General features: G+C 57.6%; 5 protein-coding genes across 5 annotated transcripts; 4 read left to right on the forward strand and 1 right to left on the reverse strand.

The window, feature by feature from the left end:
* Positions 1 to 367: 367 nt before the first annotated feature.
* Positions 368 to 2,174, reverse strand: GGTG_11164 (hypothetical protein). The gene is made up of 5 exons (XM_009229044.1): positions 1,942 to 2,174; positions 1,722 to 1,817; positions 1,088 to 1,492; positions 980 to 1,000; positions 368 to 890 (listed from the first exon to the last, which is right to left on the reverse strand). Exons 2-5 carry the CDS (start codon positions 1,747 to 1,749, stop codon positions 721 to 723), a joined length of 624 nt encoding a protein of 207 aa, XP_009227308.1. The 5' UTR covers positions 1,750 to 1,817; positions 1,942 to 2,174; the 3' UTR covers positions 368 to 720.
* Positions 2,175 to 2,314: 140 nt separating this feature from the next.
* GGTG_11165 (charged multivesicular body protein 3) lies at positions 2,315 to 4,216 on the forward strand. The gene is made up of 2 exons (XM_009229045.1): positions 2,315 to 2,973; positions 3,102 to 4,216. The coding sequence occupies exons 1-2, from the start codon at positions 2,920 to 2,922 to the stop codon at positions 3,795 to 3,797; spliced, it is 750 nt and encodes a 249-aa protein (XP_009227309.1). The 5' UTR covers positions 2,315 to 2,919; the 3' UTR covers positions 3,798 to 4,216.
* A 1,288-nt stretch (positions 4,217 to 5,504) lies between these two features.
* GGTG_11166 (hypothetical protein) lies at positions 5,505 to 5,879 on the forward strand (the record flags this gene model as incomplete). Its single annotated transcript, XM_009229046.1, has 1 exon — positions 5,505 to 5,879. One exon carries the CDS (start codon positions 5,505 to 5,507, stop codon positions 5,877 to 5,879), a length of 375 nt encoding a protein of 124 aa, XP_009227310.1.
* An 8,237-nt stretch (positions 5,880 to 14,116) lies between these two features.
* Positions 14,117 to 16,304, forward strand: GGTG_11167 (hypothetical protein). Its single transcript, XM_009229047.1, has 2 exons — positions 14,117 to 14,964; positions 15,059 to 16,304. The coding sequence occupies exon 1, from the start codon at positions 14,280 to 14,282 to the stop codon at positions 14,826 to 14,828; it is 549 nt and encodes a 182-aa protein (XP_009227311.1). The 5' UTR covers positions 14,117 to 14,279; the 3' UTR covers positions 14,829 to 14,964; positions 15,059 to 16,304.
* A 1,075-nt stretch (positions 16,305 to 17,379) lies between these two features.
* Positions 17,380 to 20,691, forward strand: GGTG_11168 (hypothetical protein). Its single transcript, XM_009229048.1, has one exon. The coding sequence runs from the start codon at positions 18,947 to 18,949 to the stop codon at positions 19,940 to 19,942; it is 996 nt and encodes a 331-aa protein (XP_009227312.1). The 5' UTR covers positions 17,380 to 18,946; the 3' UTR covers positions 19,943 to 20,691.
* Positions 20,692 to 22,675: the final 1,984 nt, after the last annotated feature.

The raw sequence follows: 22,675 nt of genomic DNA on the forward strand, positions 1-22,675 counted from the left end.
TCGCACCCCAGTACCCACTTAGCTCGCTATATGCGCCCAGGGAGCACATTACATCATAATAGGGAGCAGTTGCAGGTGCACGTCAGATGGGGCTTAGAACACAGGCTTCGATCCCCGGTCTCTCATGCTTGGGAAGAGGATACGCAGATACCTGTGGGTTCCTGTGTTGGGATATTCCATTCCAAGTCGAGTAGGGTGCAACATCTCGTTAGCGTCGCAGGTCAACCGGATTATCAGGGACAGCAACGCAGTCATCACAGCCCATCATGTCCCGCGCTCCAGCAAGGACACATCGGAAGCTATTAGCGAATCCGGGGCATAGACGGGGACATGCCTCAAGTTGGCGTTCCTGACACATCTGCATTCACTTCCATGCGATGTCGTCACTGCGTGAGCCTTGGCCCACCCACCCTCTCTGACCAATTTAGCATGGTTGATTATGTTCGTTATCTTGGCCTCGTCCTACTTCGTATCATGATCTCCGCCACGGAGTCCTGTTGCACTAGGGTATAGACCAAGGGACTAAAAGAAGACAAGAAGAATGAAAAAAGGAAGGCTCGGCTCGCCTTACGGCGCAGTCAGCCTCGAAGTCGCGAGCCGACAGAGTTTCTTTTTTCGGTCCAACCCGTGATCATGACGTCCGTGAGTGCGACACTCGCCCGCCGATGGGGCAAATGACGAAGATGAGGGAGCTTATCCGGGACATGACACCCCATCTCCTCAAGCGGCAGCCGGCTTGTCGCTCGCCGCGTCCTTGGACTCATTCTCGTCCACCTTCTCAAGCGGGGGCATATCCTCGTCGCTCTCCTCCTCCTCTTCTTCGTCGCCTTCGGGCATATCCATACCGCCGCCACCGAGCTTGGAGAAGTCGATACCTCCGAAGTCGTTGCCTATCACAAGAAGCGGTTGTCAGTCTCAATGGGTTGCTCTCTAGTTATGGCTGATGCTCAATGACTTGATCGTCTGGGTCGTCACGTACCACCCATGCCTGGCATGCCTCCTGTAAATAGCCGAACATTGTCAGTCTCCGTCTGTGGGTAGATTATTTGCCAGGTTTTTGATCGTTGAGGGCCAGAAGGCTACGTACCCATACCGCCGCCGCCGCCGCCAAAGTTGGAGAAGTCCTCCTCAGCAGCCTCGTTCTGCTCGTCCTCATCAACCCACTTGTCGAAGTCGGTCTTGAGGAAATGAACTTTCATGGAGTCTTTGAGCAGGCGCGGCCAGTACTCGTCATTGAGCTCCTTCTTGCGCAGCTTGAGCTCGACGTTCTTGGGGGTGTGGTGTGTCTTGCTCTCGTCGACGTCGATCTCGGCGTAGAACTCGAGCTCGAGGTGGTACGTCTTCTTCAGCGTATCGGAGCGGCCCGTGAAAGACAGGCCCTGCGGCTTGAGCTCGAGCTTCAGGTTTGCGGGGGGGACGTCAGGGACTGAGATAGTCAGGTAGACAAAGTTCTTGGTCGGGTCGGCCTTGGAGGAGCGCTGGGCCCAGAGGACTGTTTTCTGTCAGCATCCGCTTGCTTCCTTATTGTGATCGCGTTCAATATCGGCGGCGCGCCCGCGACAGCATCCCTCTGAGCATATGAACAATTGCCCCACGATTCTCCCTAGCCCGACTTGGCACATCATGGAGAGCCTCGCAGCGAGGACGCGGTGGGGCGCCGTTGGAACGATCTCAGATGGAGCGCGGCGCTGGAGGGGTGGGGGGAAAACGGCCGAGCTTACCCTCAGGAGTCAGAACGTCGTTCGACATGTTGGCGGGTGTGTCGGGAGAAAGCGATTGCGAATATGTTTTCGTTGTTGTTGCCACGCAAGCTTATTCTGCTCCGTTGTTGGTTGGCGTTAGCATTGGAGCTGTGATTCCCTTGTTGTTGCGCTCCCCCGCATACACCAAGGGGGCTAGGCAGAGCACAGACTCGACGGGGTTGGGGACCTGGGGACTTGCATTTGCGCGCCAAAGTCTGATAGCAATCTTGTTTCCGTGGGAGTGAGGGACGAGATTGGCTGATAGAGGAGAGTGCGCGAGTGGTAAGGCTAGATGGGTATGCCCAGTACAAGCAGGTTGCCAACTGGCGTGAGCGAGAGAGGGCCGCGATTTATTCGGCAGCATGAGGCTGCACGCATTTGCCTTGCTTGCCCACAGACCAGTTGTGGATGGAAGCTCTGAGAAACGCAAAGATTTGGGCAGGGCTGAGGGGAGCGGGGTCGGGGCGGGTCGCCAAATAACGTCAGTGGTCCAGAGCACCAATGGCGCTGCTATCGCAAGGTATCTCGATAAAACTGTCTGTCAAAAAAAAACACTGCTTAAGAAGGGAGCACAACCGCCATCAATCAACGATACTTTCGGGAAATTTCCATCGCATACCTAGCTGAGCCTGCCTGTCCGCAGAGGTGCCCACCCATCATGATCATCACACTACCAAAAAGCCCCGCGTTGTCAAAACAGACCCATCCTGTCTGGTTTGCTACGTCTCCTCCGAGAGATAAACAGGTCTTACAAGAAGCCTCTAGCCTCGCCTCATCTCTAGCTCCCGGTGCGGCTAGTTTGCCCACGAGACAAAAAAGCATGGGGCGGATCTCGTATCTGAATTGCCAGCCCGGAGCTTCCATTGATCAGTGGTTTACCAGCTCGGTGATATCAGAAATCCAAGGCGAGAGATGTGGGGCCATCCGTCGCCCACTCAGTCCCCGCGGGCAAAGCACGGGCCGCGGCAATCTTAGTCATAGCAGCCTGCCACCACAGGTCGTCGTCGCAAGCTGCGCGGAGCCCAGCCTCAACACCCGACGTCACCGGACCGATTGAACGATCCCTTCTCTCGGACGATCCCATACGACCTCTCAACCGACTTCCCAACCGACGAGACACGAACCCAGCATTACGCATCCTCCAGTTTGGTTCCTCACCATCCAACCTGCAAACACCATGGAGACCGTGGCTGCAATCTTTGGTTATGCGCAGCCTACGAAGAAGCAGCAGGTATGACACCGCCACTGCGAATTCCCTTTCTAGCTCTATCCCGGCCATCTTAGCTCCTGCCCTCCCACCTGTATCCTTAATGATGGGCCACTCCGCTGACTTGTTCGCTTTTCGCGCGGCCTACTTAGCTGTCGAAATGTAGGCTCATGACAGATCGCGAGGTCCGTCGTCTCAAACAGGAAATTAGTAGTTGCGACAGGAAGAAGCGCAATGTCATAACATGGAAGAAAAACGCCGAGAAACGCGTCGCCATACCCGCTCGGAGAGCACAGGCGCAGAGGGAAATACGCAGCCACGAATCCTCGCTAGCAGAAATCGACAATCAGGTCAAGCGCCTTGAAACGACCATAGTCATGCTTGGAAGTGTCAAAAACAGCATCGCGACTGCCGAAGCCAATCTCATCGCTGAGAAATCCCTACGGACGGCCGGCAAGGTCACAGGAGAGGTCAACAAGCTGGGCCGCGCCGACCTCATCCGGCTTCAGCAAAGCATGGGTACTTATGTCGAAGAGCTTATGCGATCAGAAGTCATGAACGAAATATATGATGAGACACTGCCTGGTGGCATGGAAGAAGAGATCGACCCGGTGATGGACACCGAGGTCCAGGCCACCCTCGACGGAATACTGGGTCCAGGAATATTGGGTTCAGAGTCGTCTGCCAACGACGTATTGTCCACATTGCCGGTGCCCCAGAAATCCATGGTCAAAACGCTGCAAGAGGAGAACACGCCGCAAGAGGAGGACGCACAGCAAGAGGAGGACGAGAGATCTCAGGCTCTCTTGGGAGAATTGAATCAAAAGCTCGAGTTTCTGCGGAGCTAGCCTTTTTCCCTTTTTTTTTGTCTTATGTTCTCAGATCCGGCCCTGTATTCTCATCGCATAAGAGAGGAATCGCTAGTTGAGTGGCGAGTTCAGAATGCCATTGCTCGCGTCGAAGGTGCGCCAGGTGCGTTCAGCTCAGGGATTTCTGCTATGCTTTCCTCCTCTGGGTCGAATACGCCACTACCCAGGTTAGGGGCATGTCTGCTGGTCCTGGGATACCTGGGCGAGCAGCAAACGCGGTCGCCAGGATGAACGCTCGCGAGAGTCCCGCATACTTGGAAAACACAGATGTTTTAGGGCAGTTTGTCAGAAGACATTCGTCAGTGTATAGAACGTTCCCTCAGGCTTCGAGGCAGTTTCGCGCCACATAATATCAGACCATGTACCTGGGTGCACGATAGTCCTCGCACACGTTTTGATGTGCGGGCGCAGCTGAATCTACGTGGAACTGCGAGCTAGATGGATTGGGCGCTGGCACATCCTTTAGAGACCTGGGCTTGGTCCCTGTGACAGTGTAGGCCCAGCGGGAAGGACACAGTTAGGCAACTACCTAGTACCTAGAGGAGGGATGAATCAACAACAAAGAAAAGGGGTCTTAGCTGACGGGATTGCTGTATCGAAGAAGGCTATATACGTGTCACCAAACCCCAGCCCTAGTGCCAAGGTAGGGCCACCGGCCTGACATATAACAGTCCCATACCTTCCTACTCAACCCCGCTTAAAACCAGGCGGCGTTTGTATGCATGAAAATACTAACAGAGGCCTTATGGTAGCATATGGTCACCCGCATCACGGCGTCGTCTCGAAGCGATACCCACACCACCGACATCGATCCCGAGAACGGATATATGAACGAGCATGATGCCCTACTCAGGCATGGTCTTGGTTGATGCGAAAAAAAAAAAGTATGATCTTGTACTCGTGGGCTGAAACGCCTGGAAGATCACGCAGGGGGGTTGGTAGCAGATCCAACAAGCTCGAGATAGAGCTAGTAGGCGCGGATGCTGCTGTGCATTGGAACATGGGGAGCGGTTGAAAGGGCTGGTAGAGGGGTAAAGGTGAGAGGGAAATATAAGAGTAGTCGATAGCCATGAGATTAGCCTTGAGATACCCGCATGCCATAATCGAACGGCGACACTCTCGACGGGGTGGAATACTCTTCCGCCGATTCCCTCATTCAACAGGACGCTCAGGAATGCGGAAATCGATTCGATGATTTGCAAGTACTGTGAATATGTCGTGCAACAGAAGCATCCCGGCGATGGTAAACCGCGTCCCTATGGGATGGTCTGCGATATCTTATCGGATTGATTCATCGAACAGGATGCCAAGACGTGGATATGAAGCCCCATGAAGACACCGGATGGCGTATGATGCCATCTCCCAAACCACGGATACCGACTCGAGGTCCAGGCAAAGTTACAGACGGTCCACACCCTATACCTGCCGCAGTGACCAGAAGATGGACCGAGGGCGTGCTTGATGAGGCCATCGTCACGGACCAAGAACAAGGCAATAAGATGTTGCTACATCGGGCTTTGACACAGCAGTAGCCATGGCGCCCAGAATCTCTACCGCCGATTTGCTCGACTGGGATGCGGCCATGATGCTTAAAAAAAAAATCCGGGCAGGTATGAGCTCGGATGGTCTGGGCATCCGGGCTGCTGGACAGACCGACAAAGGGCCGGGCTCGGGCATCAAATCGACATGGTAGGTTCGGACGCGTTCATGGGCTGCCCCATCGGGAGGTCCAAGTCCAAGCTCACAAGCACGGGGTCCCCCACATCACGACACACGGGCGGATTGCTACAAACACGGCATCTGAATGGCTGGTCGTCGGTATCGGACGAGACTCGGAGGGACGCCGACGGGGGCAGTCAGTCAGATGCACGTGACGAGACGGCAGAACACGACGAGAAGGAGCTGGGCACGGCATTTCAGAGCTCAGAGCGGCCAAACTCCCGACATGCAATATCAAACATCACATTATCAGCGGAGCGAAACGAAATGTCAAGGCACCTGACAGGTGGCTGGCCTGCCCCCCGAGCACACACGCCCCCCTCGCCGGCGCAAAAAACGTAATAATCGGATCTCCATCGCCTTAGTGGGGGAGTGGTGGGTGGTCAGTGATGGGAATCCCTGAGCAGAAGGACGGTGATTCCCGCCCGCCCGCTCTAGCCAGCAGATGGTCCACCCTAGCCAGCACTGCTCGCCCGCTGCGAGTCACCGAGGGGATGATCGTCGTCGAGCTGTGGAATCGCCTGGACGTGGGGCCGGGGCGTTGCGCGACAGGGAAAAAAGAGGAGCCCAGAAGATTGGTCGGGCATCACCAGCGCCCTGTGTTTTGATGCTAATTTGCCCTTTGGGACCGGCCCCCCCCCTCTCCCGGTGCCCCAGTGGCTGGGTAATGAGGGTGGTGTGTGCCACAGCGGCTTGGGCGATCATCGACAGCGCGGGTGGGACTCGCTGGAGAGAGGATTGACGGACGGGGGGGTGTTTGTGTGGGAGGGTCGCGACCCACCGACGCGAAAGTGAAGGGGTTTCAGGGACTCGGCGATGACCGCGGCCCGGGAGGAAATATTTTTTTTTCTTCTTCTCCTTGGGCAACGGCAGGGGCCGCACGGGGACGGGTTACCAGCGGGACGGGACATGTTTGTTCTTTTCATGGGCTCCCTTGGCATGGCTGGCGTATTTGCAGGGCGGAACGGACAGTGTTACGAAGGAGGCCCGACGTCGGCCATCGGTGACGGGAACATGCCCCCGATGATGCCGATGATGTGCGAGTGAGCAACAGCAAACAGAATCGATGGGCTAGGCGGTATGCACGCGCCCGCGGAGACGGGAACAAACGGCCAGCTGAGATGGAAGAAAAGAGAACTTGCATCCAATATCACACCGGGAATCGGGCACCAGCAAAGAAGAAGCCAACGAAGGGCTGACAGGTGACAGGACAAGGCACACAGGCCACCGCTCCTGTGGCCGCGTGGCTGCCTCGGAAAGTCTGCAGGCTCGCCTCACTTTTTTTTTTGTCTCCTCCGTCTTGTGGCGGTCATTTTCCCTCCTCCCTTCAAGCAGGGGAAGGGAGATGAAAGAGATTAGACTTCTGTGGCTTGGATTTTCCGGCACGCCGGCGTCGCCATTTCCCAGCCGCTTGGGTACGGATCGTCTTCCTTGTTTTTTTTTGGTTTTTTTTTTCACAGGGCCAGGCGAGATAAGCGTGCTAACCGCGTCCGTGTTGGAGAGAGAGAAAAAGAAAAGAAAAGAAAAAAGGCCTGCCCTAGCCTCCCTCACCCCGGCAGGAGACGGTGGGAAGCCCGCCCCCGGAAAGCGCAGTCCGTCCCGCGAAGCCTGCCCTGGGACTGGCAGTTGTGGCCGCAAGGAGCTCCCTTCCAGGTTTCCGGGTAACGCTAAGGGGAGGGGGATAGGTAATCTTATTTGGCAAGCCGTACAAGGGGTGGGAGCAAGCGAGCAGGCAGAAGGAGCGCTGGTTCCCAAGGGGGCAGCCCAGCCCTTTCCCCAAACAGGCCTTGGTTTCCCGCCGTGTTGGTTTGCCAGGGGTGGGGAGAGAGGAGCTGGCAGGGGCCGGGAGGGCGGATGCGGTCGTCCGGATTTCACAGCCGCCCAAGCCGCACACCAGGGGCCTGGCCCACTGGCGGGGCCCATGGTTGATTGTCAGGGAGGGCCGCGCCTGCTCGAGGTGGTTTGTCAAAGGATGGTGCGACTTTTTCCGTTGATCGGTTTGGGGAGCGAGGGAGCTGGGATTTGCTTCTTGTCAGATGCGGATGGACATAATGCGGGTTGCATTGGACGACAGGCGTCTATGAGATGAAAAAAAAAAAAGCCAAGGTGCCAAAAATAAAAGATAGAGGCAGGAAGACGGGGTCACATATCAAGACAAAAGCAAACAACTGCTCAGTGCATTTTTGCGACATGTTTGAGCCAAGGGCTACCGTCGTCGACGCCGCGTGTTTGCCACGACTGACTCGACTTTTTTGGTAATTGTCACGTTTGAATACTCACCTGCCTCGAATCTCATTCCAAACCAATTCGTCAACCTGTCAATTTGTCAACTTTTTTGCAACACATATTTCATGCTCTGTCGGTGCTGGCTGCGCCTTTGGGCCGACCCGACCTGACGGGTTGCTGAGGGTAATACTGAGCAAAGAAATGAACGGCCACATTTCCGTGTGGAGTGCATACGAGAGAAAGGCCAGGGGGCACGGCGGCGATCCCAAGACAAGGGCTTTCACAGGACTCGAAGGGCGAGGGCAGAAGCCACGGAAGAGACACGGGAGAGGCCAGGCCCGGAAGAAGGATTAAGCAGGGGAGGGGAGGGGTGTGTGTGTCTTGTTCCTAATGAGGAAAACTGGGGATGGACAGGGGCTGTCGACCAGTGGGAGGCAGCGCGGAGGGAGTTCCGGCAGGCGTCGCTGATTTGACAGCTTGCCCACCTTCTCACCGAAAACGGCGACCGAGGCGGGTGGGGAGGTCGTGGAGACCCTTCATGGGTGCCGCCGGGGCAGTGGCCCTGACTCGACCCCCTTGTCGAGGAAAGAACTTGGGTGACCTTCTCGAACAAAAATCCTAGCGCAAAATAAGAGAAAGAGGGGCGTTGCTACTAGGTACACAGCACATTCACAGGGAACCGGGACAGTCTCCCCGACATTTGAGAGCTCCCGCCTCCTTTGCCGTTCCCTGACGGTAGCAGGCACGTGGAAATCAGAGCACTCTCGAGTGCAGGGATGCAAATTACTCGGGTGTTACGAGGGGGTGTAAGGTGCAAGCATATGTCAAGGAGGGCGCGATGTGTCGCTGCTTGCTTTTGGTTGAACCGCGAGGGCGATGGCCTCAACCTGAAGGGGGGCCAGACACGTCTGGGCTGGGAGGGTGAAGTTGCACCTTGAATCGAGTAATGCTTGCGCCCGCGATTCGAGAGGGAGGGGGAAGGGCTTGACAGCCACATATTGAGATTGATCACAAAGTGAGGAATGACGATGCCAGCGAAACCCGCGTCAGGCAAGTTTGCTTTTTTTTTGCTTATCTCGCACAAACCCTCGTCGCCGACACATTGCGAAGAAAAGGAGGGTTGTGACAGGAAACGTAACGACCGAACCCGCGGCCGGCCGCCAGATCCCAACAGAGATAGCGAGCTTGGACGGAAGACAAACCCATGCTGCCCCGGACCGCTAGAGCCCAGACCAAATACGACGAGGGTGGAGATCGGCCGGGGAGGGGGTGGTTGAGCTGAGAGAAAAAGGAAAGAAATAAAAAAAAAAAACACCCAAAAACCCAAGCGTTTGGGTAGACCGACTATCAGTGGGGCGCGGCGGTGGTCCGTGGAGATGGAGAAACGCTCCCCGATAGGCTGGATGGCTCTTCTTCCTAGCAAAGAGAGAGGGAGGATCCGGCCTAATCTCGTCGTCTCCAAGGTCGCTGCCCGCACCCCACCCACCGACACACCACCCCGGCAACGACAAAAAAGCCAGAGACATGGGAAATAGCCGAAGGACCGGGCGCCCGGAGAAGGGACCGTGTGCCTCTCTCCCTCGATTATTCCCTTCTTCTTCCCTTCTTCCCCCCCTGCGCGCCGCGGGCTGAAGGCCGGCTACCGTCGCGCGAGTGCTAGTCGGGGGACCTGGTCGTGAGAGGAGGGAAGCAAAAACGAGCCTTGCAAGGTCCGCCCTCACACCCACTGACATGCAACACGTTCTAGGCTCAGTGGTGGTGGACGGTAGCGGTGGCCTAACGGGGTTCTGGTGCTGGACCGACGTCCGTCTGGACCTGCGGGGAAACGGAAAGGGGAATTCCTCGGCGTGTCGTTGGCATCCAGGCAATCGCTTTGTCAGGGCGGCCCAAACCGTTTCAACCCTTATTTCGCCGAGACAAGACAGACCGCGCATTCATGTTTGCCTGCCGGTTCGGTTGCCACTGCAACGGCAACAGCAAACTGCGACCGTTGCTGGCGTGCTGGGCTTTTGTGGGTGCGGGGCAGGACCCAAAAAGACACGACACATGTTCGTTTGGTTTGGCAGTGGCCGTTTTCGCGCATTGTGGTGTGTGCGCCGTGCAAAACAGCCGGTGGGCTGGTCCGCGTGGAGACGAAACATCCGCCATGGGCCAAAACCCACTCCCTACCCCTCTGGCCGGCCTGAGGGAGCGTGCACGGCAGGGAGCGTGCACGGCTCGTTTGCAGCACAAGCACAATCTTCCAGAAGCCCATTATCGGTGCGGCCCCCTGGCATGGTGGGTGGTGGGTGCAGCCCAAGGCGGCAGGCACCTTAGTAGGCGGCATCTCTCCAGCTTATCGCAGGGCCCGCATGCGGCATCCCCCTCACGGAACGGCCAATAAGGGCAGGAGGTGGATGGTGCTGGCAAACTCTAAAATGCGAGAGGGAGCGGTCAAGGCTGCAGCAGCGGTCGCGAATTATGCCTGCCCGCAGCTGTTTGTATGTATGTACTGTACCTTGGGCATGCACAACAATCGTATCCATTACGATCTCCCTCCGCCCTGCCGCCGGAATGGCTGCCGGCAGCGCACCAAAGCACAAGCGACAGCCCGACAGGGGATGGGAGGGGGTGGTCTGCGATACCCGACCGCCTTTTCTTTTCTCCTTCTCTTCGTCCTTATTGCTGCGTGCGGTGTGCTGCTGCAGCAAGCCTATTGGCGTGTGTTTGGCGAGGCAAACAGGTTTCGGGACGGAAACACGATGCGGCTGGCCATTCACGCATCAACATGAGAAGCAAGAAAAGTAAGGGAGAGGGGGGGGGGGGAAAGGAAAATGAGGTCCCGAGACAGCGCCGTAGTCGGAGATAGGTGACCGCCGCGTGGTGGGTGAGCTGTCGTTGTTGCTGTCGCGTTTTTTCTTGTTTATCGGCCGGCATCCAAGCAATCCATGTTTTTTGGCGGCACCCCCGTCCCATGTATGTACAAGGTCGCGACGACGTCAATGACTCTTGCGACGAGTGGCAGAGGCGCACCGACCGCCCCGTGGCGTTTGGAGTATTTTCGGCGCCCGACCCAGGTCCTCCGCGTGGCCGTCTGATGCAGCTTGTGCTGGTGCCGGTTCGACCTCCCCTTGGGTGACGCACTGATATCATCGCTATGGGGTTCCCGTCTTTGGGGTTGTGTTTGTTGTTTGTGCGTGTCTGTGTCCTGGGAAGCAGAGTGGTGGTCTGTGTGCGCCCAGAAAAAAAAAGAAAAGAAAAAAAAAGACAACCCGACATTCCTTCCCTTTCTGGAAGGTTTGAGCGGACAGACGCAAACGGACGGGTAGCAGCTTACGTTGTGCGCGGGGTGGGATACGAAAAAAGATGCCGGCATACGCACATCGCAGGAGGCAGCAGCTGGTACCTACGCTACGGGTGGTACCTACAGCCGTACCTACGGCCTACAGGCGTAGGTAGGTAGGGTATGCAAGATGGGTATGTAAGCCCTCCCGCCAATTGCCCTCGCAGCGCGGACAGTGCAGCGCCGTTCCCTCGCACCGGGCGGCGCAGGCAGCCGAGTTGCCTGGGCCACCTAGCATTGTGTTGTTTACCCGCCCGCCTGTTGGGCTGCGCCGTCGGCCGGCTCCAGGTGTCGATCGCTTCGGTGCCGAGTGCTATTCGTGTGTTTCCGCAGCCATCAGCTTACGCGAGCGAGCCCATGCGCTTTCCTTTGTAATAGCAGCGTCGCTCTCGCTCATTCTCCTCCGTCTTTTTGTCATAGGGGTCTTCCCCGTTTATTGACCCCAGATGGTGGCGGCACGGAGAAATGGAGGGCGGGGATGGATGGGACAGACTTGACAACGATGGAATATGGCGGACACGCCCTCACACCTGTGCTCCCCCAGTCTGACTCATCCATCTACGATCCAAGTTGTGGTGTTTGGTTTGCGCTCCTATCGCCCGCCGCCTTTTCTCCATCAGATTGTGCGGAGCCCCCGGGAAGTGCCAGTGGGATGGAAACGCGCCCCGCGACGCCTCCCCCTCGACATTTTGCCCGTTTCTAGTTACGCTCTGTGCTCGGCAGGCGGGGATGGGGGCGGGCAGTCAAGGCGGTTACTCAGGGGGGGCGAGGGGGGACGCCGGCGTTTCGGCGATGACGCCTTGCTTTTTTTTTTGCCGTTGTCTTTTTTTTTTTTGGGTTTTCCTTTTTTTGGGGGTTTATTTTCTTATTTTCATGCGGGTCGGTCAATATTCTGGTGTGGTGGCCCGGTGAGGTGTGTTGTTCAGCGGCGATATTCGCTGGCCAAGATTGTGACTTGCAAATGTCGGTCGCACATTATGAGGTGGTAGCCTTTGACCTCGGACAAATCTTGCGAGTCGCGTCGCAAGCGGGGGGGAAAAATCCTCTGCCTGGCTGCAGCCTCTTGTTTTTTCTTGTCGGTGTACGCACGCAGCACCGCACCGCTATGAATCATGAATCAGCCATTTTGATTGCATCCTTCTCGGGCTTCGCACCGGATAGCGGTCGTTGGTTGGCTGGCCGCGTGCATTATTCAGTCCAGTCCCGCGACCGGCTCGGCTTCCAACCACGACCAACTATTGCTGCTCACGACTCTGATTGTCTCTCTCGCTTGCCACCACCTCTCCGGCCTCATTTCCGTTGGGCGCGCGCTGTCGCACCACGGAACGCTGATATCACATACTGCCCGGGCCTATCCCGTCCGAGCAAACGGGCGGGGCGGCGTCGTTGGTCTAGCAAGTAGCCTGGATGGTAGCTCGCAGACGGTCACAAAAAAGAAACACACCAGGAGAAAGGGTAGGGGGGGGGCCATCCACCCACTGCAAAACCGTACGCCGCAGCCCGTAGGCTTTGTCACGGCGCGGGTTTGCGCGTAGCGTGTGTGTGTGTGCGCCGCCCGTGTGTGGGTTTCCCTCCTTTTATTGATCCCATCACACCTTTATGCCCGCTCCCGCGCCTCCGGTTGGGTGCTGCGGGGGATGAACAAGTTGAGACGAGCCATTTCCCGCCGGCGGTGAAAGCGGCGCAACGCCTCGCTCCCTCCATCCCTCCCCTCCCTGCCTGCAGGTTGGTGATTTGGACGGCTTTGCTGGCTGGTGCGGTGTGTGCTGTGCTGTGCGCGCGTGCCTGGCGCTTCGTTTGCGGGGAGTGAAGAGTGAGGCGTTGGGGGGGGGGGGGGCGTTTTCAGCGACCGTGGCCGCTGGGGCTGCCTGTCTACCAGGTAACGAACAGGCGGTGCGCCGGCGCTGGGCTCGGGGGCTCGCCTCCTTGCTGGTGGATTCCAGAGGTCTGAGCGAGGAAGTCCGGGAGAGGGCTGCTTGCTTCCCCAACCCCGGCTAGGGCAGCCACTGGCTGGGCTTCCTTTTCCCCACGACAGATTGAGCGAAAATGGACCAACGGGTGTAGGCGCCAGGGGGGAGGGGGTGCGTGTGTGCCCAGTGGGCGGCAGAGCAGGGGGGGGAGGGGGCGTGTAGGTATTGGCGAGCGGGTGTGCCGCACCAGCCAACCAAAAAGGGCGGACAGGGAGAGGCGGTCAGCACAGAGCAACAGACCGACAAGGGCCCAGGCTTCCAACAAAAGAAACGTGGGTGAGAAATCAAAGGACGGAAAAAGTAGCGGTGGATTACACTTTGTCACTTTTCGGCCCTTGCAACATGCCCTTGGGCCGGGGCAGAGGGGCGTGGGGGCCCGGCGACCTGTGTACTCCGTCCTGACCGAGTACAAGGGATACAAGGGATGGGCAAGGCAGGGATGCTGATTTCCCTTCTGTTCCGCCCTGGGCCCTTCTCCTTCGCTTGCCTGGTGCCTCCGTGCACCACCCACGCCCTCGTCCACGCCCTCGTTGGCGATGGGGTTGACTCACGATTATAACACTGCCCGTGCCTCTCGCCCTCGTTCTCCATCTGGGGCTTTCCCCCTTCCCTTCCCCTTCCTTTACATCATGCCAACATCGCGCCCGACATTATTACTGCCCAGCCAGACACATCACCGCCACGAGCTCTTCCATCGACAAGAGCCATAGGAATCCTGCTTTGCGCACCTCTGTACCCCGGTGACGCATCCTATCTCGCATCACAAGGCGTTGCCTATCCCGTAGCCGCAACCAGCGAGGAGCCTCCCCACCCACACCAAGCAGCGCGCAGCCGAGCCGAGACCGCCTGGCTTTCCCTGTGTTGTCTTCCAGACCGCCTCGACTTTTTGCTCATCGAGGCTCCATAAAAAAAAGCACACAGAATACCCCGTACTCGCACTTGCATACGGGCCCGACCTGCACACACCTAATTGTCGCCAACACGGACAGGCCTCGCCACGTCATTAAGGTGCAGCCCTGAAGCCCACACAACGAGGCTCAGCCCGAATACCAAGCAAACTGAATAAAAGGGAACCGGTCCCCCTTGCACACTACTCCGACTTGACGATAGTGTCCAAGTCCATCAAAGAGGTTTCACAACAACAAAGCCTGTTGCTCACTGCAGCACATCGCATCACTCATACTCTCACACATCCTCCTCACACATACACACACATCAGCAGCCATGTACTCCCCATACGGCTCTTACTCCTCCACGTCGGCGCCCATGGAGATTGGCGCCGGCAGCTATCTGTCGAGGCCGCAGCACCACTTCTCCGACACCAGCTGCGCCTTCCCCTCTTGGCCGCGCCGGTCCTCGCTCTCCGAGTCTGAGCGTGGCGAGGAGCGCGCGACCTCGTTCCTGTCCGACGAGGATCTCTTCCCGTCCTCGCCCGATGTCTTTGACGACGATGCCCGCAGCGTCTCCAGCAGCGGCTCGTCCTCGGCCGGCTCTCCCATCCCCGGCCGCCTGCCCAGCAACAACAACACTAGCAGCGACCGCTACGACTACTTTGACGCGCCCGCCGCCGCCGAGGCCGACGAGGCTCGCCTCGAGGCCCGTAGGCAGCAGATGCGCGCCTACCAGCTCGAGGCCATGCGCCAGGCCGTCGAGGAGAGGGACAGGCGCCGCGCCGCCATGAAGCAGCGCCAGCGCCGCCCCTCCGCGGGCTCCAAGAAGAGCAGCCCCAAGGCCAAGGGCACAGCCGCCATGATGGCCCCCATCGCCGAGTGAAGGAAGCGACGGCAACGTTGCAGAGGCTATCAACCAAGTGCACCTCGGCCCGCTGCCGCCTGCGCTCCTCCTCTCACCTTTGTCGCATCCTTTTGCGCCGCGCGCGGTGGAGCTCTACCACAACCACCCATTCAATGTAAGCTGACTAAACCCCACCGTCGCATTGTGCGCCCTCACTGGGCTGCATTCCTGTCGCGGACATTTGCTAACTCGTGTTTCCTCCAATCCAGTCTTAATAATCCAACCATCCTCTTCTATGATACCCCTTTTTTACGACACCGTCCTGTCATCCGGCGATGACACCCCGATGGGCGCATTTTGCTTTTTTTTTTTTTTACCTGTTCTTTATTTTCAATCCATTCCATCCCGGTTCTCCGGTCATTTCTTTTTCAACCCACCACCCGCTGCCGCACACATGCTTGTGCATCGGCCGCCCTCGGGTTTGACCCTCCATCCTTGGCGCCCGAGACATTCCGCGACCCCCCACACACACCTTATCGCATCCACCTCGGACACACGTGAGCGCATGCAAGCACTCAACAAGTTCCAACCAACTCGGCCATTCTACCATCTCCTTCCAATCTAATCGCCCTCCTCGGCAATTCTCCCCATGCCGAGTCCCTCTTGACACCTCTCGGCCTACCACGGGGTGGGGTCATGAGATTCTATCCTACACATGCGCGGTGTCGGGCAAAACACTACAACAACCACATCGGGCCGCAGAAACCCAACCACAGCATAAATCGCGCTGTGGGCCAGCCTGGTCGGGCTTTCACCTCCTCACACTTTGAGGGGCAGGGTTTTTGGCGGTGACTTTTTTATTTTTTATTTTACTCACCCCATCCCCGCCGCCACGTCACAACACGTGCACACCCCTCATACCCCAGGTGTGCACTTTCCTTTCAACGAAAGAGTCATCGCTATCATCCAAACAATCTTTTCCTTTCACTGTTACTATTACATATCATCACCACACCCTTATGCGGGAATGGTTACTGGGCATCTTTTCGGTTATGGGGTTCTGGAACGGACATACAAAAGCATCTTCTTGGCTTCCTTTCCTTATTCTGTTCTACTATACCAGTATCTGCAGCTTTGTTTTGGCATCGGACGGCCGCCCCGCCATTTAAAAACCCCGTTTCAGGGCTTTTTTTTTTGGCGCCGTGGAATCCGCGGGAACACATTCTGGACATGTTTTATTTTTGGGACAGGGATCTTCACCATGGACGGTATCGTCCCATCAGCATTGTTTTTTTCTCTCCTTTTGGCAAAGGCGAAACGCCCTCAGAGCCTGGAATCATTTTAGCAACATCATTGGCAAGCGCATGATACCCCAAAATCTTTAAGTAGTTTTATTTTAGCATAGCAGCGTTTTCTTTTCACACAAGCCTGACATTATTACCATCAATATTATTCCACACGCACACAAACCAAAACCCATATCTTGGCCCTACGATCAAACGTGACAACCCCCTGTGACACGACATGTCTTGCCTGCTGGCTTTACATACTGGGATGCCTTTACCTTTCTTTTTCACCCCCCGTCCACGCACTTGCCCCAGCTGCACACCGCCTATGCGAACACGACGTGGACGCTTCCCACCGAAGGCGCATCCACGCCCAACGATTATGACTGCAGCTAGGCAGGCAGGCAGACAGGCAGATACCTCGGGGCAGGGCTTGCCAGGAACCACACACCAGGAACCGCACGCCACGGACGATACTGGGGCGACGAGACCACACGCCACGGGTGATGCTGGGGGCGAGCGAAGGGAGTCACTCCCAGAGCCAAGCCTTGCCAGCGCCCCCCAGCACGACGTTTACAGGCTTCCGGGTCTTCAAGCGGGCTTTGCTTTGCTTTTTTTTCCCTCGCCCTTCCCTCCCCACCTCTTCGCCCCCTCCACCCCGCCTCACTTCGTCCCTCCGGACCATCGCGGGGGCCAGCGCCCCCTTTTGGCCGTTACCGGGACCATTCTGACGGGGGCACCAACCCGCCCCTCCCTCTTTGTTGTCCGATTCCACCCGAGTGGGGGGGATCGGGGCGGGGCGGCGGCCGTAGCGGTTCCGGAGGGAGGATCGGTCTTCTTTCCAGCCCTCGCCGGGAAGCCGGAGCTGGGGAGGGGGCACGGGTTGCGTTCTCGCACACATGCCATCCACTCTGCTCTGCTCTGCTCTGCTCTGCTTCTCCGTCTCTAGACCGCCTTCTTACTAATGACCCCCAAGTCTACTTTAAGGGATGCCGGTCTTGCTCGGGAGGAGTGTCTCGGGAGGAGCATCTGCCATGTCGGGCAGAGAGCCGAGCTCAGAGTGCCACCAACTCACCCATGTCCGTTTTCTCTCCTAAACTGTGTCTCCCTCCAGACATGCCTTGCGCATCTCGGGGGGGCTTGGGGCTCGTCTTGTCCTCGCCACAGGGGGTGTGAACCAAGACGATCCGGAAATGCAGTGCCTGAGATGGGGGTCACCAGCCCAGACGCAAAGGAAGCAGATCTCCCATACCAGGCTGCCCGTGTACCCTCGCGACCCTTCCCCTCCATCTCCCCATCTTCTCCCCATCTTCTCCCCATCTTCTCCCCATCTTCTCCCATACGGGCTTGTTGGTAGGCTGCCCGCAGGACTTCGGATAAGAGGACTCTTCTGGTGTGGATAGGGCAACGCTCTGCCTGTTATCCATGTAGAAAGACGGCTTCGGGCGTGGGTGGAACAGCGCCCTCTACCTGTGGCCGCGGCAAAAAGTGCCTTTTCGGACGTGGGTAGGCCGGCGCTCTGCCTGCGGTCTAAGCAGAGGGGTCTCTTCGACCGTGGATAGAGCGACACTCTCTCTGCCTGTTGCCCCGCCAAAAGGCCTCTCTCTTCGGGCGTGGATAGGGCTGTCACAGCGCTCTGCCTACGGTCCAAGCAGGAAGGACCCCATCCCGACCGTGTGTTAGAGCAGCGCTCTACCTGCGACCGCGGCAGAAGTGTCTCTCCCCAGACGTTGTGTAGAGTAACACTCTGTCTGCGGCCCCAAAACAGATGGACCTCTTGGGATCGCGGATAGCGCATCGCTCTACCCGCGGCCGCGGCAGAAGGGCCTCTCCAACCAACCGTCGACAGAGTAGCACTCTCTCTGCCTACGGCCCCAAGCAGAAGAAGGGCCTCTTCGGTAGTGGATAGCGCGGGCGCTTTGCCTACAGTCCCAGCAGAAGGGGCCTCTTCGACCGTCGATAGAGCACCCGCTCATCCAGCCAGCCATCCGCCGCTGGCACCGTCCCCCCCATCAGTCACATTGCCATCTCCACTTTGGCATCCGACAAGTCCTCCTTGCTATGCTCACGACAGGAGGAGGCCATCGCAGCTTTCGCACGGGGGGGACCATGCATGAATGGAGGGGGGTTTCCCAAATCACATTTTGGTCCCGCGACAAGAGACGTATTCCAGACCGCAAGCTCGCGGCCTGATAGGATCGTGTGCGTTGCGTTGCCAGGGCAGCAGCAGCCACGGCACGGCCATCACCACTACCTACCCCTTATCACTGCCGTCACACACTTTCAATCTCGCATGGCACATCCGCCAGCACCATCTTCCGGGGAGGGTGAGGGATACGATATCACACCGCTGGGCCCGGGCCAATGCCTAGCTCGCCAGGCCACACACCGTGGGGCATCTCGACGTCCTTTCCGTTCCCACAAAGCCCCTCTCACCTTGCGCGATCAAAGATCACCGGGGCGAGGAGTCCGGACTCCCGGGGTGGGGGTGGTTGGGAAAGGATTGGGCACGACAAGGGACGGGGGAGGAGGAGGATGATGGCCAGTGGGCGTTGTGGTTGGGTGGCTGCTTGCCAACCCGGGAGGGCGCATATGGCGAGATGCAAGGGATGATGATAGCACGAGAAGGGCGGTGGAAAGAAGACAGTAAGCACGCGGCCTCGACAGTTTTGCCCCCTTGCTACTGGCAGATCAATCGCCGAGAGAAAGCCACAAGCCGCTCCTGTGTCTTTTGCTTTCATCTCTCTATCACGCCTCTGGACGTCCGCCATCGGCACTGCGGCACATACCTGGTGCACACACACACAAACACACACACACACACACACACCCAGCCCGCGCGCCGCCGCCCAAAGAGGCAACCGCGTCGTGATGCCTAGCATCTATTCGCCGCTCGTCGCCGTTCCAACCAGATATCATTTATCTGATGAGGGAACCCAGATCAGAGGAGGAGGAGGAGGAGGAGGGGGCCTGGCACAACCAAAAAAAAAAAAAAAAAGATATGCCCAAAAGGGTTCCTCCAAAATGTCAACACGTCCATTATGCGCAGGTTTGGGGACTGCATCCTTTGCATTTGGGAAACATTGCGCGTGCCTTTCCATCAACCAGACAGCCCAGGTCCAGGCTCGCGCACCCCTCTCGCAAAAAAGGCACGGCTTCACAACCAGCATGTGCCTATCTTGGGGCGCGGGCACAGGTGGGTGTGGTAATGTATTCAGGGTAGCCTTGGACCTTTTTGTGCCTGGCGATGGGTTGATGCCTTTTTTTTTTTCGCCTCGTCTGCCTTTTTTGTTCTTTTTCTTCCTATCCATCCCGCGCATCGCCGGTTTTGACGTCGTTTCACTTAGAACGCGCCTTTTTTTTTCTTCCCTCTTCTCCCCGCTTTCCTTTGTGTTGCGCGCATCAATGCCGGCCGTGCTATACTCTGGCCACACGCTCCGACAATGCTCCCTCCCCCCCCGCTCATCGAGCCAGTCGGGACGACGGGCCACTCAACTCGGTGTGCTGGGCTTGCAGGCTTCTGCGCCGCCCATTCGTCCACCGGCCTATACTGCTCGGATGGGTTGGATGGCAGCTGCTGTGGCTTGGCCCCTATCTGGGCGAGCCAATCGACGCGGGTACCGGCCGCCTGCAGCCCATGATTTGTCCTCGCCTGTGAAGCGAACCCGTGCACTGCAACCCCCCCTCAAACCACCCAAACTTGAAGGGCAGCAGCGCAGGAGGGCGCTCTATTGGGTCCCCGGGTGGTGCAAGACATCAATCTCGTACATATATGCTTTGGCTAATGCACCCGATTACGAGCCGCGAGGCACCGGATACGGACCCTTGTGTGGCCGCGGGGGTTCCATTCTCTTGGCCAAGATATGACAGTGGCCGATGTTCGCATGCGACCTAGCCGGGAATGATGCTACAGTCCGTCTGGCCTCGGCCGGAAACGACTAGTTACAGCTCGCTTCTGTCTTCCGAATGGCGGGCTGGCCGTGGGAGCAGTCGCAGTCGCAGTCGCAATCGCAGTCGCAGTCCCACAAACGAGCATACACACACGCGCATACACACACGCGCACATCTGTCATTCTTCCAGAATGGAACGTTGGTCTATCTACTCGACCGTCCCCACAAGATGTGACTGCCAGTGACTGCCAGTGACTTCTCATTCGCCGGTGGAAACAGTCCGGCCGAAAATAGATCCGCGCATGGTCTCGAAGCCGCCACTAGGCTAGCTAGCCTGGGCACACCGAGCCGGGCAACCTTTCGGGGGCGCGTCGGTCCCGCAACGGAGGCGCCGGCATGGCGGCGGGGAGCGAGCCATTAGCGGCTTGATTTGTGGCTGCGTGCTGGTCCCCTGTGCGTTGGTGGCTTTGTTGGTTGGTGCAAAATGCCATTCTCCATTGTTCCTCATGTGCCATGTGTGCCATGTGTGCTCATCCCGTGACCGTCACGAGAGCGTGGGCCCGTTTGTGGGATACACAGTGGCACATGGATGCATGACCCCAAGCCGCGACATGTGGAACACATGAGGTGATAGGGCCCATGTTACAACCCCCCCAGACCGTCTGGCAGGCCTGCGCGGAGCGACCTGTATGGCTTGATGGACTTGTAGGCACGCGCGATGTAGGTCAGGTACGGCAATAGGCCATGTGAAATATGAGCATCGTGTGCCGTGTGTTGATACGTGCGAGAGCGTAATGGTTGGTGGATAAGTATAGATACCTCGATGGGGTTGCTGTGGCGCACCCACCATGGACGCGCTTTCGCCAATGGATTTCCCGGTCGTCACATCAGCCTCGACCAGAATTTCGTAGCGACGGCTTGGCTGTTTCCCATCCTTCCTCGCCCAAGCACCGCCGGGGAGCTGAACGACAGGCTCGGAAGGTGTGTTGATTCGCTCGGGGAGCGTGGGGAAAGCGTCCGAGCTAACATCTGCAGGGCGCCGTGATAGTGTGATGAAGACGGTGGGGGAAGAAAAGAAACCCATAATGCAATGTGATGATTATGGATATGGTGCGGGTTTCCCTTTTTGGGATGGCCTGGATTATGCGATGCCGGGGACCTTGAGTTGTGCTCTGCTGCGGGATTGGGTCTTGCCCTCGCTGGCGCCCGCGAAAAAGGACAAACGAGCACCACGCTCGGGAAGAGAAACGGACGGAAGAGGAAAGACCACAAAGAGGAGAAGGGGCGCAACGCAGCTGCAAGTGGTGTAGCCAGTGGTAGATTCGATGCGACGGATCAACGGTTTCCCGCGCGGGTTGCGATGCGATAGACGTCAGACTAGGCCTGGGGCTGATTGGACTAACTGCGGCCGGCGTCACGGGAGCAACGCCGCATCGACAAGCCTCCCGAGCCTCTCGAGCCTCTCTCCGCCCGGGACAATATGCCGCTGTCCTCGAGCCCAACTCGAAGACGGCGGGAACGTCAAATCTCGTTTGACAGGCCGAGGTCCAAGCGTCGGGCTGATGCTTGGCATGAAAGTTGGTGCATGAACTCGCGACGAGGCCCCAGAGACAACGACGGAAAACATTGCCCAGCCTGGTCAGCGGCCTGCCTATCTGCCCGTCCCCAAGGTGTGATGTGACCAAAAAGAGACGAGGTTGTGCTGTCGCAGTGGCTTGCCGTGATGGACCCGGCCCAGACCAGGGGAGCCAGGGTAGCATGACACCCAGCTTAGGTAGCACGATAGGCATTTCGGCCTCTCGCCCCCCGCAGTCGCCGTCGTCTCTTCAGCTTGGGGCCGGGATGATTGTTCTTGAGAAGGGGAAAATCTTGCAAGATCAGATAAAAGGACAGGGGGTTCACCCGGTGAGGTTGCCGTCATGTCAGCGTTGGCCCCCCCTTCCTTATGGACGGAGCTGTCCATCCTTGCTCCCCTGCCCTTGTTGCCGACGCTGTTGGCATTGAACTCCTCAATCCTTCCCGCGCCAGACATGGGTCACGACATGGGGCTGTTCCGACTTGTGTTTTTTGCCATTTCTCAAGCAGAGAGTCAAGGCGAGGGAATAGATGGCAGGCACACCTAGGCAGGCAGATGGCTGCTTCGTCCCGGGACCTCATTGTCAAATTACCTGTCGTATCCCCGAAGAAGCCCGATATGCCGGGGTGTATATTGGGCTGGTGTGATGGCGTTGTGATTGCGGCTTCTCAAAGGACAATGCATTTTGCGCCGGTGATGAAGCCATGCTTGCTTTTTTTTCGGTTCGTCTTTGTGCTCTCTGAGGTTGGAGGGGCTGGCCCACGGCAAGCGGCAAGCGCCCGTCCTGGTCGCAAGATGATCCGAGCTCTGGGCCTTCTTGACTCGGGTCGGGGTTCCTTGGGCGCGCATACACACGCACCCTGCCCAAAAAAAAGTCCGGACCGCAATTTATTCCCCACCACCACAAAAAAAAGAGCCCATTCAATCTGCAGTCATTTTACCCTTTGCATTTATAAAAAGCGAAAAACGTTATTGTGGCTATAAGTAGTGCCTTTTGCATCAAGATAATTACAAATTCCTTGAACGCGTGTTTTTTTAGGTGTAGAATGCGGCGCGGGCATATTGTTTGGCTTTGGTGCTGGTGCAATTATGTTGGGAAAGGTAGAGTTTGGGTGGGGAAAAAATTTAGCGGT

The sequence above is a fragment of the Gaeumannomyces tritici genome, assembly GCF_000145635.1.
Source record: "Gaeumannomyces tritici R3-111a-1 unplaced genomic scaffold supercont2.6, whole genome shotgun sequence".
Taxonomy (NCBI): Eukaryota; Fungi; Ascomycota; class Sordariomycetes; order Magnaporthales; family Magnaporthaceae; genus Gaeumannomyces; species Gaeumannomyces tritici.